Source organism: Lissotriton vulgaris, chromosome 4_1 (assembly GCF_964263255.1).
Source record: "Lissotriton vulgaris chromosome 4_1, aLisVul1.2, whole genome shotgun sequence".
NCBI lineage: Eukaryota > Metazoa > Chordata > Amphibia > Caudata > Salamandridae > Lissotriton > Lissotriton vulgaris.
The window spans coordinates 245,282,834-245,301,723 of NC_141691.1; the positions used below are offsets into that span (position 1 = coordinate 245,282,834).

The 18,890-nt window shown below is 45.2% G+C and overlaps 1 protein-coding gene across 1 annotated transcript in view; it reads right to left on the minus strand.

Moving 5' to 3' along the window:
• Nucleotides 1-1,577: 1,577 nt before the first annotated feature.
• MTM1 (myotubularin 1) overlaps nucleotides 1,578-18,890 on the minus strand; it is a 405,405-nt gene continuing 388,092 nt past the window's right edge. Inside the window, exon 15 of the mRNA XM_086918601.1 lies at nucleotides 1,578-4,031. Within this exon, the coding sequence (XP_086774727.1) occupies nucleotides 3,864-4,031 (168 nt within the window). The 3' untranslated portion in view covers nucleotides 1,578-3,863. The remainder of the gene's footprint in view (nucleotides 4,032-18,890) is intronic.

Below are 18,890 nucleotides of genomic sequence, written 5' to 3' on the forward strand. Positions count from 1 at the left end.
CTAAGATCCACATTATATTGGTGAGTCTTTCTTCAAAGATTTTTCACACTCTATCTACGTGGGTACAAAGTATTTTTCCAAAATATGGGAAACCAACAAGTGAATTATTAAGTCAAAACACAGAACAATGAATAAAAAATGAAATTTGTGTGGTGCATGTATCAGCAAGTTGTATTTGTTCAGCTATCCATATTAAAGAGTGAGCATTTTGTCCCACAAAGCTTATGATATTATGATACTAGTAAATATTGACAACAGTATTTGAAACTATTGCAGAACTACATGAACACCACATCTTTATACAAGACTCACTTAACATTGATTTGCAATTAAAGCTAAAATGTGTTAAGAATGCGTATTGAGAAATTATTAATATGTGTAGGCAAAGGTTTAACGAAATTTGAAATTCGTATTTGCTTTTTTATGAAGAAACCTTAGCAATGAAAATATGTATATTAGCAATAACATACAAAGAATACTTTCTGTGAAATTAACAAGATATAAATAAATAAACTCTCAAAATTATGTCCTGATCTACTCAAACCAACACAACCAAGTTTTCTTTCCAGTTAAAAATACAAGGCACAATTTAATCAACGTAATTAAATGTAAAGATCAAGCTTGCAAACCTGTTAAATGCAAATGTTGGTATAAAACACTGGGAATGTGGTACATTTATGTTTTACTATTTTAACGAGAAATAAAGTAACATCACTAATTTAACAACTGTGCTTTCTTCACTTACACATAAAACCAAAAATGAATACATTCAAGCTCATACAATGCTAAAGAAATAATTCTAAGTAAGGTGTCAAGAGCTGCACTGCAGTTAACAGATGGGCAGTACATTTGCTGTGTTTTAGATGGTAAACATCACAGGTCAATTAAGTAATAGTTTTCTAATCAGGAGTTATTGAACTAAACTAAAAATGGATTAATACACTGATTAATAAATCAACATATCCCATGATTTACCCAAATTAATTGCAGGCAGACAATATTACAGATTTAGTTAAACGTTAAATAACTTACCCACAAATAGATGCCCATCATACTTATAATATCATAACTATTTGTACTTTCCTTTCTCATCCATCAACTGCTTGTAGACAGATGGTAAGACTAAGGGCCTTCTTTTTAGACCTTAGGGGGGTACCTATCACAAACATGACGGATGCCCCATGTACGATAGTACAAATGCAATAAAACCTATGGCACTTGTAATACTGTATGTGGGATAGCCTCCATATTTTGATAGACTATCCTATCCCCCAAACTCTAAATAGGGCCCTAAAAATTATATTTTTAAACAATTTCTTAATGTATATAAAAATATGAATCTCTGAAAAAGAATTGTTTACTGAATATTCCATCCATTTCCCAATTGTGTGATTTATTACTTAACCTTCATGTTTCTTAAAGCCAAATATAAAAAATTGAAAGGTATACATTGGAATATTACAGGAAATTATATGCAGATTACATCATGGAATTTAGTGGCCATTTGAATAATTTAAAGAGTGTTAAATATATAAAAGCATTATTACCGGAAGACAGAAAAAAGAAAAAACAACAAGTTAATTTCAACTGCTTATTTAATATGAAATAAATTGGCATCTATTTTTGTGCTTAAGTGAGGCATTAAATATCTAAATTAAAACCATATTTACACAGTTCACAATGAGAGTTTGTAAAGTCACAAACCTCATTTATACATTATCCTACAGGACGGCTGCCATCTTACAAATTGTCGCCCAATAATGGGTCACCTATACAGTAATTTACAGAAAAATGTGCAGTCCATTGTCAGTCACCTTAACAATTCTAATACTTGTATTTGCTATTATCATCCCTTTCCAAACTATACAAACCTTGTTGAATAAACCATTCTAGGAATAAACTGAAAAACAACACAAAGTAAAAAGCTCTGAAATGAAAACTTTTTGAAATAAAATTGTTGATGAAACACTAAAGGAAATAACCGCAGATCATTTCAAATGTAATTATTTTAAAGAATGCAGTAACACTGTAGACATTTTTACTATGCACAAAAAAGTATTGATGTAACTAATGTACAATACCCTCAGACTCGCGTAGAACCAATATCAGCAACTGTAAGAAACTGACTATAAGAACAACCTACATTTAGCTAAAATCTACAACTGTTATAAAGATAACAGATTACTTTGTTGTTATAATTTCCTCTATAATATAGACACTGGATGGTAGTCTTCTAGTGGGTTGCAGCCAAGTTGACCGCCAAATTGGTGACTCTGTCATTTACTCAAGGCGGGGGTTGGGGCCTTGTGAGGTAGCAAAGGGATTGCCTAATGCAAATGATGTTCCTACCTCTTGTAGAAGGGGAGCTCTGAATTTTGAAATGCTATCGTGGAGCAATCGGTTAAGACATGCCATTACCACAATGCTGTAATCCATCTTCACAGGACAAGTTAGACTGCATTAAGAGGGATACTGTGCAAATATTTACACTGGTTCTTAAAAGCACCATCTCTTTAAAAGCACTAATGTTTTATGAACAGTATCTTTTTCACATTCAGATAACATGAGTGTTGAAAAAGCTTGGGAATTTTTATTTAGGTTCTAGTATTTATTGGTTATTATTCTGATTTTGGCACCTACAAATATTGAAAAACGTCAAGCAGTGTTCAGATATGATGGACCACCTTACTTATACTTAGCAATGTTGCTGATGAGGTCTTAAAATAAATATGTCTCTAAATTGCAAAACCAGGAAAAAATTACTAGAAAGGTTGGGAAAAACATACATTTATGGCTAAGGAAGTGTGAGCACTTAGATTGTGTGAAAAAATCAGGAAATCAAATAAATATGGTGCTTTATAAATGTCCCTCCACTAAAATATGTATTATAATAAATGATGAATAGGTGCAGAGTGTAGAGAAAATAATCCCCAATTTCATTCACATATTACTGTTCTGCCTAATCAGATTGTTTTCACCAACTAAAATAATGGACTTTTGAAAGTTTGTCGTAGGAAGATCAGGTAGTAGTTTCTAATGGCTGCTCCATGTAAATAATCAATTAATTGTTACATTGTAATAATATATACAAAAAGAGACATTGAGTACAACTGTTGCTTTGCAGTGAGTCCAACATCTCATCTAGGCACCAGACATTGTACAGAACATAAATAGAACACAAAAACTTACATCTGAAGTAACCAAAACCATGTCTTGAATTTGCTTACAGGAAATATCTAACTTTCAGGTTGCCAAAAGGATTCTATTACCTGAATCAACTTCTGATTTACAAAGTGTCTTACCAAAAAGGTACTATGACAGAACATCAACAAATAAACCCACCACTTGATTGGATTTGTTTTTTAACATCCAGTCACAAAAACACAACTGCTTAAACTTGAGTTTTGCAATCATGCTACCCTTTTTCAAGTGGCATAATATTGCATATAACGTCCAAATTCATTTGAAAGCGGTTTAACATTGTCTTTAAATGGATTTTCCTTTAGATCGGCAACAGTAAAATATTAAAATTGCAGCACCAGACTAATTTTGCAAAATAAAATGTATCATAAGGAAAAAGACAACGTAAAAACCAATGTACGAATATTTGCCCTGATTTTCATTATCAGGACCCCATATTTCTATTTTCAGTAATAAAAATGTTGAGCTTCCAGGCCCATAATTAGAAATCAGCAAGGCACATTGTCACAAAAAAAGAAAGAAAAACATTCTAAGTTCAAAACCCTCTGAAGAGAAGGCAATTTTCATAAGTCTAAAATGTGTAAAGCTAAATATTTTGTTGTCTAATTTCCAGGTTATCCATAGAAAGCTTTACTGGCTTTAGGAACATTTTCCATTTGGCGTCAAAACGGAGTTTGCACATGAGGCATGATTTGTGAAGGTGATGTTGGAGAGTTGGAAGAATTATTAATCTTCATTGAATTGGTTATCTGCAAATCATCAAGTTTCTTCACATAGTCATCACGTAGAGCCAAAAGTTCCAAGTAACGCTGCTCCACGGGATTTGGCTGCTACACACAAAGAAAGGAAGAAAAACATTAGGCAGCACGTAATAGTGAGCAACTAGCTCTACTCATTGTTAACACACAGGACAGCTCTATCCAACTGACATGAATTTATAAAGTCATGTTAGTGACTTTTACTGATAACTCAGGAAAATGACCGATTACACAAAATGTTAAGCAACAAATCTGTAAATATCTTCATATGGTTAAGAATGACAGCACTGGACTTAACGATTAGTGTAAAGGCTGAAACTTGGTGGCGTGAACCCACACTGAAAATGATGCTATGTTGTAATACACGCCCAGTAAACTGGACTGAAAAGTGGAGTAAACGTGAATCAGAAATTACCACTCACGGACTTACAAGCATCCATACAAAGACAACCTGACCTGCAGTCACGCATACGCAGAATGACAGATGTTACAGTTTCAAAATGGAGCAATGACCAACCCACATGTATCTGGTTTACAATGAGGAAGTTGAAGTGGAAAATAGGCTGTAGGAGAGGATGTGAAATGTCAAACAGTGGGTGGATTAGAGGACTGACCAAAGTTGCATATTGCACACAGAATATGCTAACCAACATAGAGGCTGATAGAAAGAGATTACGAGGTAACAAAAACACAGACACATGCAGTACCACACATTCCTAGTCATTCAGTACACAAGCAGGCATCCACAGACGGATAGGGGAAAGAAGGGACATAAAAGGGTCAGATGTTTGGATGTCCGCTTAATAACACAGAATTCTTGTTTTAATGACATGAACCTGGACGATTTTGAGCCTCAACTTGCATCAAATTGCAAGTCACTTGGTTTCACCCTGGACACCAACGTCATCCTCAAGGAACATATCACACCCCTGCCTTCTACCAACTCTCTCTTCTAAAGAAAGTGAAACCATTTCTTCCAAAAGGGAAACCGTTTCTCCCAGAAAGTGACTTCAAAACTGCTGTTCAAGCTCTCGTACTGTCAAATATGGACGATGGTAACAGCCTCCTACATACTGTGAGTTGTATATCAATGGGGTAACCCGATAGAACAATGGACTCGGGTAAATAGTGGTACACAAAAGGATGGTCACAGTGGAAATTATTTACAATGTATCAACAACCAAATGTATGGTCAATAAAAATAGAGATATGACAACACCAAAAAATGAATGCGATAAATGACTGTGATTTAATCAATTGGACAAGGGTTGTCAATAGATCAATGGTTCACATAAAAAACTGTATATCACATTCTGCATCAAGTGAAAAGTGAAAAAATTGGGATCAGTGCAAGTGGTGTGCAAGTGGAAGGTAGTGCATGTATATATATCAACATTCAATTTTGAAAACCTATCCTGACAGATTTCTGGCAAATACGATTAATGCAAAAACATAAACAGCAGATGCAATTATAAATTCACTGTAATCCAGGTTTGATGTATAAGGAAAAGAAAAAGTCGACGTCTCGACCTCTATGGGGACCAGTAAACTGAGTGTCTTGGAGATGGGGTCTTCTTCAGGACCAAAAGATGGAAGGGGGGGGGGGGGCCCCTATGACCAATGATACATGATTAGTGAGGTGTGTCTAAAGAGGAACGGATCCAATTAACAGAAGAGTCAGAGTATGAATTACCAGCGTCCGCAAGATTCCTTTGTGCTGGAAGATGAAGACGTGGGCCTGCAAGGCTCCTACACAGGGGGGAGACAGAAAAGAGAGAAGCATATCTAGGGTCATAATTCGCACTAGTAGCTTGTGAGGAGAACGATTTGGGGCATACATGGAAAGTATGTACACACGATTAGAAGGTGTGTGGGGTACCATAGGAATTAAAGTTGTCTATGGTAGACTGATAAAGCAGTAGCAGAGGCACAAGGTTCAAGCGTAACCTATGGCTGAGAGTTGGGGGAGAAGAAAGGAAGAAGGGAAGAAAGCAAAGAACCAGAGTCAGTAAAACCTGTGAGGCATTTCAGTGGAGGCGTGCTTCAAAACAGGAGGGAGCATGTACCCAAGGACTTGCAGACAGATTACGATAGTACCTAAGGGCTTGCAGACAGATTCAATTAAGGCTGCGCACGTCTCATGGAAGGACTGACAACCCTGCTCATACGTATGAGATTGTGCAAACAATGGAGGGGCACAATTGAGGCTGTGGGGTGACTGAAATATTCATACTATCAGTGTGCAACAAATTAAAAAGACTAAAAGCCTAACTCAGGGTGTGTGCGGGCTCCCAGTCATAACCCTTAATTGATATGACAAACCCGTAATGGGCGTGTCTGCTGATGCATAGCAGGGCGCGTTAAGCGATAGGTTATGAACCTTTGCTGGGGAAAGCACAGTGCGTGTGCAAAGTTATAAGGAAATCGAGCGCGGGGCTTACGAGGTAAGAAACTCTTGAAAAACCAGTCTCTTCAAGGGTGTGCGCGCTACTGTCCAGATCCGTAAGCGACATCTGCCAGGAGTAGCCTTGTTCCTCCGCTTGACAGACGAGGAGATGGAGTAGGACACGAAAGTGGAAACAGTCAGGACCAACATAATGGCCTAGGGATATACAGACAAGACCACCCAAGAAAGAGAGTATCTTGAAGAGAACACTGCCCCTCAGAGTGTTACATCAGGAACCCAAAGCAGAAGCGTGGAAAACACCTGCGCAGAAAGAAGAAGGGAAATAGGAGAAAACTCCCATTTGGAAAGTGCACAGAAAATGAGGGCACAAGGCAGTTCAACAGCATAGACGCAAATGGCGAAGACGCCACCGCCTAAAGACAAGTCCAGACAGGGCTGAAGTATGGGATAGCAATACCCATCCCGGAGAGTGGAGGGTAGAATCAGTCACTGCAGAAGCGGAAGAGAGAACGCAGGCACCCCATGACAGCGAACATACCAGGGTGTACCCACAATACGCGCAAACACTGAAGAAGTGTGCCATGCAGCGGCTCTGCCCTTGCGCTATACGACGGCAGGGCCGTGGAAGAACTGTGCCTGAACGGAACAGAACTACGTGTCCCAAGGGACAGTGGCTGGCGAAAAGAAGAGCAGCCAACGTGGATAAAGAGGAACACAGCGACTCTGAAATACCCCCCTGGGAAGGCAGGCGAGGCAGAAGCCTCGCGGTAGGGAATCTCTACTGATGCTACAAAGTACTACGGCCAACCGTAGACCCCAACCTAAACTGAAAGTGCAATAGAGCAACACCAACCTGTGGGTCGCGTAGCAGCAGAAAGACAGACAGAAGAACCTCAGTGAGGAAGACTCCACAGGAGCGTACCCAGCTTCCTGTAGGAAGGCAGAAACACAATAGCCAGGAAATTCCCCACATAGGGTAAGTTTTAACCCCAGCAAGGGGGTGGCTCCTCTGTGGACAAGCACCGACAAAGGACTGAAATGAAGGCAGAATCAGCTGACCAGCTGTACTGAATAAAGGCAAACATGGCGGAGTAGCGGCCTAGACAATCTGGGCATTACGTGAGGAGGGTCTCAAACAAACAAGGCAATGCTGCCTATACACAACACAAAGTCATACAACGTATGAAAAAGATAAGCTACAAGGCCGGGAAAGCTAGGCTGCATGGGCCAGAAAATCACGGGATACCAGACATGGTTATGGTTTAGGTTTAGGTTTAGGGATTTGTATAGCGCGTAGCTTAGGCATCCCAGCGCTGTATGAGATATGACAGGGGGATTCCAGCAGACAAGTTTTTAGGGAAACAGCTATGTTTTCAATCTTTTTCTAAAGGCCATTTCATTCTTGGTCATTCGCAGCTCTGGGTTCATGCTGTTCCATAGGTTAGGTATCAGGTTTTTGACTGACCTCCCGCCCCATCTCGATCGGGGGCGGAAGACCGCTGAATCACTGTGACGATCTAAAAGGTCCACGCCATTGAATGGTAGACCAGAAGAGCTTCCAGAACATTGTCGGGAAACAGATTATTGTGCAACCATGCATGGCGGTGCATAGCAACCGGCTGGAGCATCAAAGGCTGATTGATGGGAAAATTGTGCCATTCCCCAGCCATAAAGATGAAGGCGATGCAAGTCAGCACGGGGCCCTTCTGGGAGAGAAGGAAGAAGGAGCTAAACTAAGTCCCGAAGGGCAAAAGAAGCAAGTGCGAACACGCAAGATGTGTTCAAGGCACGGATGCCTGCACTAGCGGAGGCAAAAATGTGGCGACCATATGTATCCAGCCAGCGAGACTTACTAGTGGGAGTAGCAACGGCAGAGCGGAAGAAGGCTGAAAGGCAAAAGCCGCCTGGACAACCAGATCCTGAGCTCTAGGGTGAAGGGACAAGCAGAAAGGATCATTTGGGGCTGGACAATGCCTGCGAGCAATGGCCCGATCTACAGGATCACCAGAGAAGGGTCGTGCCCAGGTACCAAGCAGGATGTCAAACAAAGACCCACCAAGGGGCAGCAAAGGCTCCACGTCCACAGGCTCAAAGTGGAGAAGATTCAGTAAAGGATCAGAGGCCAGGGAAACCACAGGGTGCTGCAACGGAAGAATATCAGCAGCTCCGCAAACAGCCCTCGCAAAAGCTGCACTAGCCTCTGTAGCCATTTTGGGGGGCAACAACAAACCACTAGACAGTAAAGGTGGAGGAACCTGAGGTCGATCCGAAGGCCATGGAACACTAGGCACCTGTACCAAGTGGCACCGGACAAGTGGGCTGGACGGAAGACTGGGGTGCCCCTCTGGCGCCGAGGACGAACCCGCCGATGAAGACCAGACATGAGTGCCTTCCTCCTCTGTGGGACCCCAAGGCGCACCAGGGAGCGGGGGTGACCCGAAGAAAGACTGGAGAGCCCTTGAATAGGCCTCCATCTGGGTCCTTGTCGCTCCGGAAAGGGTGGGATTGGGGGTATGACTCCTGGGCACCTGTGCCTGGCAGAAACAGAGAGCAGCGGGCCCCAGCGTCACGTTTACAGGAGGACGACCTCCGTGACTTATGCTTGTGCTTACCTGTCTCCGAACGACATCCGCGGGAACAACCCCTGGAGCAGCCGCAATCCCGAGAGGGAGACCAGCGGCGTGAAGGCGCAGGACCGGACATCCGGGCAGCTTCATACAATGCTCCCTTAGGGACTTTGGTTTCATCCTGCAACAGGCGCCGTACTCTTTAGGGTCGTGGTGCACTTTCAGGCACCACATACATATCGCGTGGGGATCAGTGACGGACATTTGCCGCATACAGGTCTCACACGCTTTAAAGCCCGAAGGCATCGCACACTGTTCCATTACGCCAAAGGCGTCGAGAAGGCCTGAAAACAGGCCAAGGAACCGCTGGTTTTCCCTTGACCCGCGTTGAGACGTGAAAAAGAAAAAAACTGACGTCAGCACGCCGGGAAGGGCTAATATGGCTCTGCTGACGCCACGTCCGTGGACGGCGTCAGGGCGGAACCATGCAAAGCCGCCCCCGGCGCGCAGAGGTGCTGCTGCAGAAAGTTTTCCGAATCTAGCCTGAGGCCTGGGGATATTCTAATTTAAGGAATCTGCATCTAGAGGTCTCTATCAGATCAAGAAAATGTAAATGTACATGTATTTATATAGCGCAAATCACCACTGGTTTCTAAGCGCTTGCTTAGGGAACCCGTCCTGGTATTCCCCTGTGAGATAGCCCCGGCAGGGTATCCGCAAGGTGAAAGCCAGGCATCCCGCCGCGAGGGGCCGATTGTGGAGATTAAGCAAGCTATTGCCCAGAGTCGCAGAGTGTGAACCCATGAATCGAGTAGGCACCGGAGCGAGAATTGTGGAGTCCATGGACATTTTAGGACTCAAGACCCCGTCAAGCCGGGAATTGAACCCTGGTCCCGGGCTGACCTCTGCTTCCAGGTCTGCCTCCTCTAACCAGTGAGCCACACTTCTCCACTGGCACAAAAGTGGAGATTGTCTGAAGACATCAGTGACAGACTGTTATACAAGGCAGAGATAAGAATCTATCACAACGCCATCAAATGCGCCCTAGAAAACCTATTTTGTGAAGCAAATAAATGACAACAGTAACTCACCTAAAGAGCTTCACAAAATAGTTAAGGAACTTTGTAAACCAGCCTGCATGTCCCAAACTCTGCCTCCTTCGGTAGACTACTGTGAGAAAATCAGCAACTTCTTTGAAGACAAAATCTCAGAAATTTCCTCCTCATTTAAAAACAAATCCACCTCAATTGAGCCAGACTGGGAAACCCTCGCTCCTCACCAAGAGGCACGTTTTCACCGGAGCATTTTAGCCCCCTTCTCAGAAGAGCAGGTCGCTAAAGCGATGACTTAGGTCAAGTCGGAATTCCCGCTTGACCCATGCCCACACTTTGTTTTCTCGGCTTATAACAGTCCTATGCTCTCATGTGTTCCAAATATTCAATAAATCCCTAGACTCTGCTGTGTTCCCGGATAGTTTGAAGAAAGCCATTGTATTTCCATTATTGAAAAAAGCAGACATGGAAGTCCACAACCCCGCAAACTACCGACCAATCTCCTAGCTCCCATATCTAGTCAACAAACAACTAACTGACTTTTTAGAGACCAATGAGCTCCAGGGCCCATCTCAGACTGGCTTCAGAGCTACAAACAGCACAGAAGCCACCTTACTAGCGGTCTTAGATAACATCAGTTGACCAGGGTAAAGCTGCCGCCCTGATCCTTTTGGACTTGTCGGCGGCTTTTGATACGGTTTCTCACAGCCTCCTGTTGATCACCTTACATGAATATGGGCTATATTCTAAATCTCTTCAATGGTTCAATTCCTTTCTACACAATAGAACACAAAGAGTACAAATGGGCTCCTTCTCCTCCAACATAAAAACAATTAATTATGGTATCCGCAAAGAGCTTCTCTAGCCACACCCTTTTCAATGCCTCTTTGGCCAAGATCAGCAAGAAATGTGACTTTAATATCTGCTCCTATGTGGACTATACACAACTGTTGATAGCCTTCGAAGGAAGACACACTAGTAATAATCTGATTAACTGCCTTCCAGAAATGGCGACTTGGATGTCGGAGCATTGCCTGAATGTGAACGCAGAGAAGTCTGAGATTTTGATTTTTGGAGGAGCTCACCTAATTTGGGATGCAACCTGGTGGCCCTAGTCACTAGCATCTGCCCCGGAGCCGAAACAGGTTGTAAACAAGCATTTGCAATGCAATGGTCTCGGCATCATTAAAGGTAGAGCTATTGGCATTGCTCATGACATTTTTTTTTCTTTAAATCAAAAGATTCTGCACTCACTACTCTGCACTCACTACTCTGCACTCTGCACTCACTACTCTGCATTACCACTCTGCACTCACTACTCTGCATTACCACTCTGCACTCACTACTCACTACTCTGCATTACCACTCTGCACTCACTACTCACTACTCTGCATTACCACTCACTACTCACTACTCTGCACTCACTCTGCACTTACTACTCTGCACTCAGCACTCACTACTCTGCACTCAGCACTTACTACTCTGCACTCAGCACTCACTACTCTGCACTCACTACTCTGCACTCACTACTCTGCACTCACTACTCTGCACTCACTACTCTGCACTCACTACTCTGCACTCACTACTCTGCACTCACTACTCTGCATTACCACTCTGCACTCACTACTCACTACTCTGCACTCACTACTCTGCACTCACTACTCTGCACTCACTACTCTGCACTCACTACTCTGCACTCACTACTCTGCACTCACTACTCTGCACTCACTACTCTGCACTCACTACTCTGCACTCACTACTCTGCACTCACTACTCTGCACTCACTACTCTGCACTCACTACTCTGCACTCACTACTCTGCACTCACTACTCTGCACTCACTACTCACTACTCTGCACTCACTACTCACTACTCTGCATTACCACTCACTACTCACTACTCTGCACTCACTCTGCACTCACTACTCTGCACTCAGCACTTACTACTCTGCACTCAGCACTTACTACTCTGCACTCAGCACTCACTACTCTGCACTCAGCACTCACTACTCTGCACTCAGCACTTACTACTCTGCACTCAGCACTCACTACTCTGCACTCACTACTCTGCACTCACTACTCTGCACTCACTACTCTGCACTCACTACTCTGCACTCACTACTCTGCACTCACTACTCTGCACTCACTACTCTGCACTCACTACTCTGCACTCACTACTCTGCACTCACTACTCTGCACTCACTACTCTGCACTCACTACTCTGCATTACCACTCTGCACTCACTACTCACTACTCTGCACTCACTACTCTGCACTCACTACTCTGCACTCACTACTCTGCACTCACTACTCTGCACTCACTACTCTGCACTCACTACTCTGCACTCACTACTCTGCACTCACTACTCTTCACTCACTACTCTGCACTCACTACTCTGCACTCACTACTCTGCACTCACTACTCTGCACTCACTACTCACCACTCTGCACTCACTACTCACCACTCTGCACTCACTACTCACCACTCTGCACTCACTACTCACCACTCTGCACTCACTACTCACCACTCTGCATTACCACTCTGCACTCACTACTCTGCACTCACTACTCTGCACTCACTACTCTGCACTCACTACTCTGCACTCAGCACTTACTACTCTGCACTCAGCACTTACTACTCTGCACTCAGCACTTACTACTCTGCACTCAGCACTTACTACTCTGCACTCAGCACTTACTACTCTGCACTCACTACTCACTACTCTGCACTCACTACTCTGCACTCACTACTCTGCACTCACTACTCTGCACTCACTACTCTGCACTCACTACTCTGCACTCACTACTCTGCACTCACTACTCTGCACTCACTACTCTGCACTCACTACTCTGCACTCACTACCCACTACTCTGCACTCACTACTCTGCACTCACTACTCTGCACTCACTACTCTGCACTTACTACTCTGCACTCACTACTCTGCACTCACTACTCTGCACTTACTACTCTGCACTCAGCACTTACTACTCTGCACTCAGCACTTACTACTCTGCACTCAGCACTTACTACTCTGCACTCAGCACTTACTACTCTGCACTCAGCACTTACTACTCTGCACTCACTACTCTGCACTCACTACTCTGCACTTACTACTCTGCACTCACTACTCACTACTCTGCACTTACTACTCTGCACTCACTACTCTGCACTCACTACTCTGCACTTACTACTCTGCACTCACTACTCTGCACTCACTACTCTGCACTCACTACTCTGCACTCACTACTCTGCACTCACTACTCTGCACTCACTACTCTGCACTCACTACTCACCACTCTGCACTCACTACTCACCACTCTGCACTTACTACTCACCACTCTGCACTTACTACTCACCACTCTGCATTACCACTCTGCACTCACTACTCTGCACTCACTACTCTGCACTCACTACTCTGCACTCACTACTCTGCACTCACTACTCTGCACTCACTACTCTGCACTCACTACTCTGCACTCAGCACTTACTACTCTGCACTCAGCACTTACTACTCTGCACTCAGCACTTACTACTCTGCACTCAGCACTTACTACTCTGCACTCAGCACTTACTACTCTGCACTCAGCACTTACTACTCTGCACTCACTACTCTGCACTCACTACTCTGCACTTACTACTCTGCACTCACTACTCACTACTCTGCACTCACTACTCTGCACTCACTACTCTGCACTCACTACTCTGCACTCACTACTCTGCACTCACTACTCTGCACTCACTACTCTGCACTCACTACTCTGCACTCACTACTCTGCACTCACTACTCTGCACTCACTACTCACTACTCTGCATTACCACTCTGCACTCACTACTCTGCACTCACTACTCTGCACTTACTACTCTGCACTCAGCACTTACTACTCTGCACTCAGCACTTACTACTCTGCACTCAGCACTTACTACTCTGCACTCAGCACTTACTACTCTGCACTCAGCACTTACTACTCTGCACTCACTACTCTGCACTCACTACTCTGCACTTACTACTCTGCACTCACTACTCACTACTCTGCACTTACTACTCTGCACTCACTACTCTGCACTCACTACTCTGCACTCACTACTCTGCACTCACTACTCTGCACTCACTACTCTGCACTCACTACTCTGCACTCACTACTCACTACTCTGCACTCACTACTCTGCACTCACTACTCTGCACTCACTACTCACTACTCTGCACTCACTACTCACTACTCTGCACTCACTACTCTGCACTCACTAATCACTACTCTGCACTCACTACTCTGCACTCACTACTCTGCACTCACTACTCTGCACTCACTACTCTGCACTCACTACTCTGCACTCACTACTCTGCACTCACTACTCTGCACTCACTACTCTGCACTCACTACTCTGCATTACCACTCTGTACTCACTCTGCACTCACTACTCTGCACTCACTACTCTGCACTCACTACTCTGCACTCACTACTCTGCACTCACTACTCTGCACTCACTACTCTGCACTCACTACTCTGCACTCACTACTCTGCACTCACTACTCTGCACTCACTACTCTGCACTCACTACTCTGCATTACCACTCTGCACTCACTACTCACTACTCTGCATTACCAGTTGGCTTAAGTTCACTTAAGTTATTAAAGATGAGCAAACAGGAAAGGAAATACCTAGGTACTTCTCATGGTGGCAGCGTGGTGGGGACGTTTGATCAGTTTATTCTTAGGGCGACCTCTGTACCGAGCATCTGTTGTCTCTGGTCCCGTTATTAAATAGGAGATCTTCCCTAGGGACTATAGCTACAGCTCGCTCGCCAGCTCATCAAGATGTAATCATTATTATACTATCGACTAATATTGAGGTTGGCGTTGAAGTTCCATATCCCCTTGGAACACTAGAGGATTCCCCAAAATCGCCACTGACCCAAAGTAACATTACAGCCAGAGTCTCTACACGTGCATCTGCCACATCCCCAAATAAAAAAACCTCTACCAAATGATTAACTCTGGAACCGGCAGTAAAAAGGAAGCGGGGAGGAGGACCACAAAGGCCTTGTAGAGCAAAAGTGGCAAGGTCGAACAAAACCCGTGACAGTGTCTCACCCGAGGAGGGCAGTCCTATAATTAATGCCGATTTGGTTGATGGTGATACAAATTATGCAGCGGGAAATGGTATTAACTCGAACTGTGATTTAGAACAGTGGAAGACATTTGAGAGTATTTTAACTACCTTGCTATCTCCTATTACACAAAAACTAACCAAGATAGAGGAATGTTTGGACAATTACGAATCTCTGGTGAGGTCAAGGTTTGTTGTAAAAAGGGATAACATCTGCAATACACACACACTTGGATCGACAAGCTTTTATACCCAACGAGCTGCAAGCGAAACCTATCGTGGGGCGGGACTGAGAAAACGAAACCTATCGTGGGGCGGGACTTCCGTTTTGTGAAGCCCGCGCCCACGGAGTGCCTGGAGGAGCACCGAGGGAGAGCCCCGCGGTCGGAGGGCCTTTGACCGGTGAGCGGAGCGGGGGAGGGGAGAGAATGCCTGTATGTCTGCGTGTCCGGAGGGCCTTTGACCGGTGAGCGGGGCGGGGGGGGAGGAGAGAATGCCTGTATGTCTGCGCGTGTGTGTGCGCGACGGCGGAGGGGAGGGGTGGGGGGCGGGGTGCGACAACGGAGGGGTGGGGGGGGGGGGGGTGCTCGGTGCACGTGTGTGTGTGTGTGTATGCATGCGACGCCGGGGGTGGGTTCGCTGTATGTGTGGGTGCGTGCGTGCATGAGCGCTCGTGTGTGTGTCTGTCGCTGTTTCTGCGCATGCGCGTGTGGTGTAGCTGCTTTCCAGGAGACAGCAGCTGAGCGCGTTCGCGAGCGCGTGGCCAGCGGAAATCGCCTCCTTGAAGAGGCAATGCGCGTGGCCAAGGCTGTCTCCTGGGAAGCATAGTCCCTGACAAAAGATCTCGGCGGAGACGCGCTTCCGCGCGTTGACGTCGAGACCTAAAAACTTGGGCATACTTATAAACCATGCATTAACCATGCAGGACCAAGTCTGCGTTCTGTGTGGAAAAAGCTTTGCTATATTGAAGGTGTCAAGAAGACTCTTCTTATGGACCCCACTGAACTGTAGGAAAACTATCACCCACGCTTTACTCTCAAACAAATTGGAATATGAGAATGTGCTCTATGTGGGGATGGCAGTCTACCTTTTTTTCTCGTATGCAGGTAGTCCAGAATGCAGCTGCCAAGCTGTTTGTAACAAACAAATACAGCTCAGCATCAGAATGTTTGAGGTAGCTCTATTGGCTGCCCGTGCCCCATAGAGCCAAATTCAAGCTTCTGGGCTATGCACACAATGCACTACACAAGCGTGTAGTGAATTTTATGGCCCACACGGAAACGGAGGTCCTGCCACTATGCTCTGGCAAAACACAGACGTATTAAGAAAGCTAGCGCAGGGGGCCGCTCTTTCTCTCATCTGGTGGCAGCTCACTGGAATGAACTTCCTTTAGACCTTTGCCTTACTGACGACTACTTGTAATTTAGAAAGTAGCTGAAAACACATCTGTTCCCTAATTGTCGACATTTCATGGCCAATTGCCTAAGCTCCCTTTTCGCAGATGTCCCCATTATCACACCATCCTCATTTCAGGCCATAGCTTTCCCAGCGCTTGATATCCCCTGGAAATTTCGCTTAACAAATACAAACTCCTCTTCCCACCATTTTTGGCCTGTGGCTTTTGGAGGGCCAACTGTAAGGAAGAGTGAAGCTCGGAAAGAACCTTTGTCATTTGTTTTAGCTAATAGCCATCTGTTGTATGGTGTTAGAGGACAACTTGCCGCTTCCTTCACCTATCAGAAAGCCAATGTCTGATTTGGGTGTAGTGTAGGATCTTTGCCCAAATATGTTCACCCCCTCCTTATCCACCAGACGCCCAAAGTGTTTGCATCCCACGTGTTGCCATGTTTGAAACGGATAGCCCGGTAATACAGGAGTGAACTCTACAGTGTTAAGAATTAGTGTGAATCGAAAAAGGAAGGTAGTAAGGCCTTTCTTTGTTGCCACCAAGTCCCACACCAGCATTTTGGATCTTGCAAATGGGGAGTAGGTGTCCCATGGCCTATGCTGCCAGTGTAGCCACTGAGACTTCCAGATATTAGCCCCAGAAGCTTGCTCGTTTATAAACCATCCATCCTTCTCTGAAGGTTCTCTGGACCATTACACCAAGGTGTGCTGCTCAACAGTACTGGGTTATGTTAATAATGTTCAGGCCCCCTCCCTCAGATGTCGAAAGGTCAATGCAAGTGACAATCAAGACTTTATATCTTCCGAAACAGAAGTGTTTGCTTCCTGTTGCAAACTGTGTAGCATATATGGGGAGGCTGCAAATGAGAAATTTGAAAAACAGTCAAAGAAAGGTCTGTCCTTCTGAGAGCAGCTATGCAACCCATCCACAAGAGACCCTGTGTTGTCCACGACAGCTGGTCGCTTCCCCAGGTATTGCACATGTTTGGCGGCCCAGGAAATTGGATAAAGGTTGCAGAACTGGGACTGTGAGGTTGAGTATCTGGGATTTTTGTAAATTTAGCTTAAACCTTGCTGAAGGTCTGCATCTCCTACACCACTGCTTTAAGTAAGAGTGCTAGGCCATGCAGAGTGAGAATCAGGTCATAGGAATATAGGCTAATCTTGTGACCCTCAAGCCCAAAGCACAAGTTACTTACCTTCGGTAACAATATATTTGTAAGAAACAGTAGTTAGTGTTCGATTCCTTACCGTAGAATATCCCCAGGCGTCAGACTGGATCCGGAAAGTTCTGCGTAGCAGTACCCCTGCGCGTCGGTAGGCGTCGTCTGCGGCTCTGCGTCTGTCATCGGCGTCGTGATCGCCAGGATGTCTTAGTCGGATTACTCAGACGCCGCTCTGTCGCACGGACGTCAGTTCTTGTACATAGCTTTCCGCGACAGGAACACAGAGCCATGCCAGAGACCGACACTGGTGCCATGAAACTAGGGCCCTGAAAGGGATGTCCTTAACCCTAGATATCGGTTGGCAGAATGGGGAAGATGGGTGGGGTGGTAGGGAATCTAACACTAACTACTATTTCTTACAGATGTATCGTTACAGAAGGTAAGTAACTTGTGCATCTGAAAGAAACAGGTTAGAGTTAGATTCCTTACCTTAGAATAGATACCCAGCAATACCAACCCCGGTGGTGGGTCTGCGAACCAAGATCACACCAGAAAGTCCTGGAGAAAGGAACGGCCGAAAAAGCCATCTTTCCGGACTTGCCTGTCAAGGTAGTAGTGCCTAGCAAACGTGTGCAGCGAAGCCCACGTAGCTGCCTGACAGATGTCCTGCAAGGGGACTCCCTGACCCAGGGCAGTAGTAGCCGCCGTGGCCCAAGTGGAATGGGCCCTCAGCCCAACAGGAGGCTCCTTTTTTGCCAAGGAGTAACAGACCTTGAGGAACAACACGACCCACAGAGATGGTCTGTTTGTGCACCGCCCGTCCCTTCTTCGCGCCCACGTAACCAACAAAGAGCTGGTCATCCACCCGGAACTGGCGTGTGCGGTCTAGATAAAAAGAGAGCCCACGTTTTGGGTCCAGACGGTGGAGCCTCTCATCCTCCTTCGAGGGATGCGGAGGCGGAAAGAAAGTGGGCAAGGTGATGGACTGCCCGATATGAAAGGCTGTAACCACTTTGGGCAGGAGAGAGGGACGAATTTTCAAGACAACTTTGTCCAGATGGAGAGAAAGGATAGGAGGCTTAGAGGAAAGACCATGGAGCTCACTTACTCTCCTGGCAGAGGTGATGGCAACCAGGAATGCAGTCTTAAGAGTCAGAAGACGTAGAGGGCAATTGTGAAGGGGCTCGAAAGGAGCGCATATCAGGTTAGAACAAGGTTCAAGTCCCACT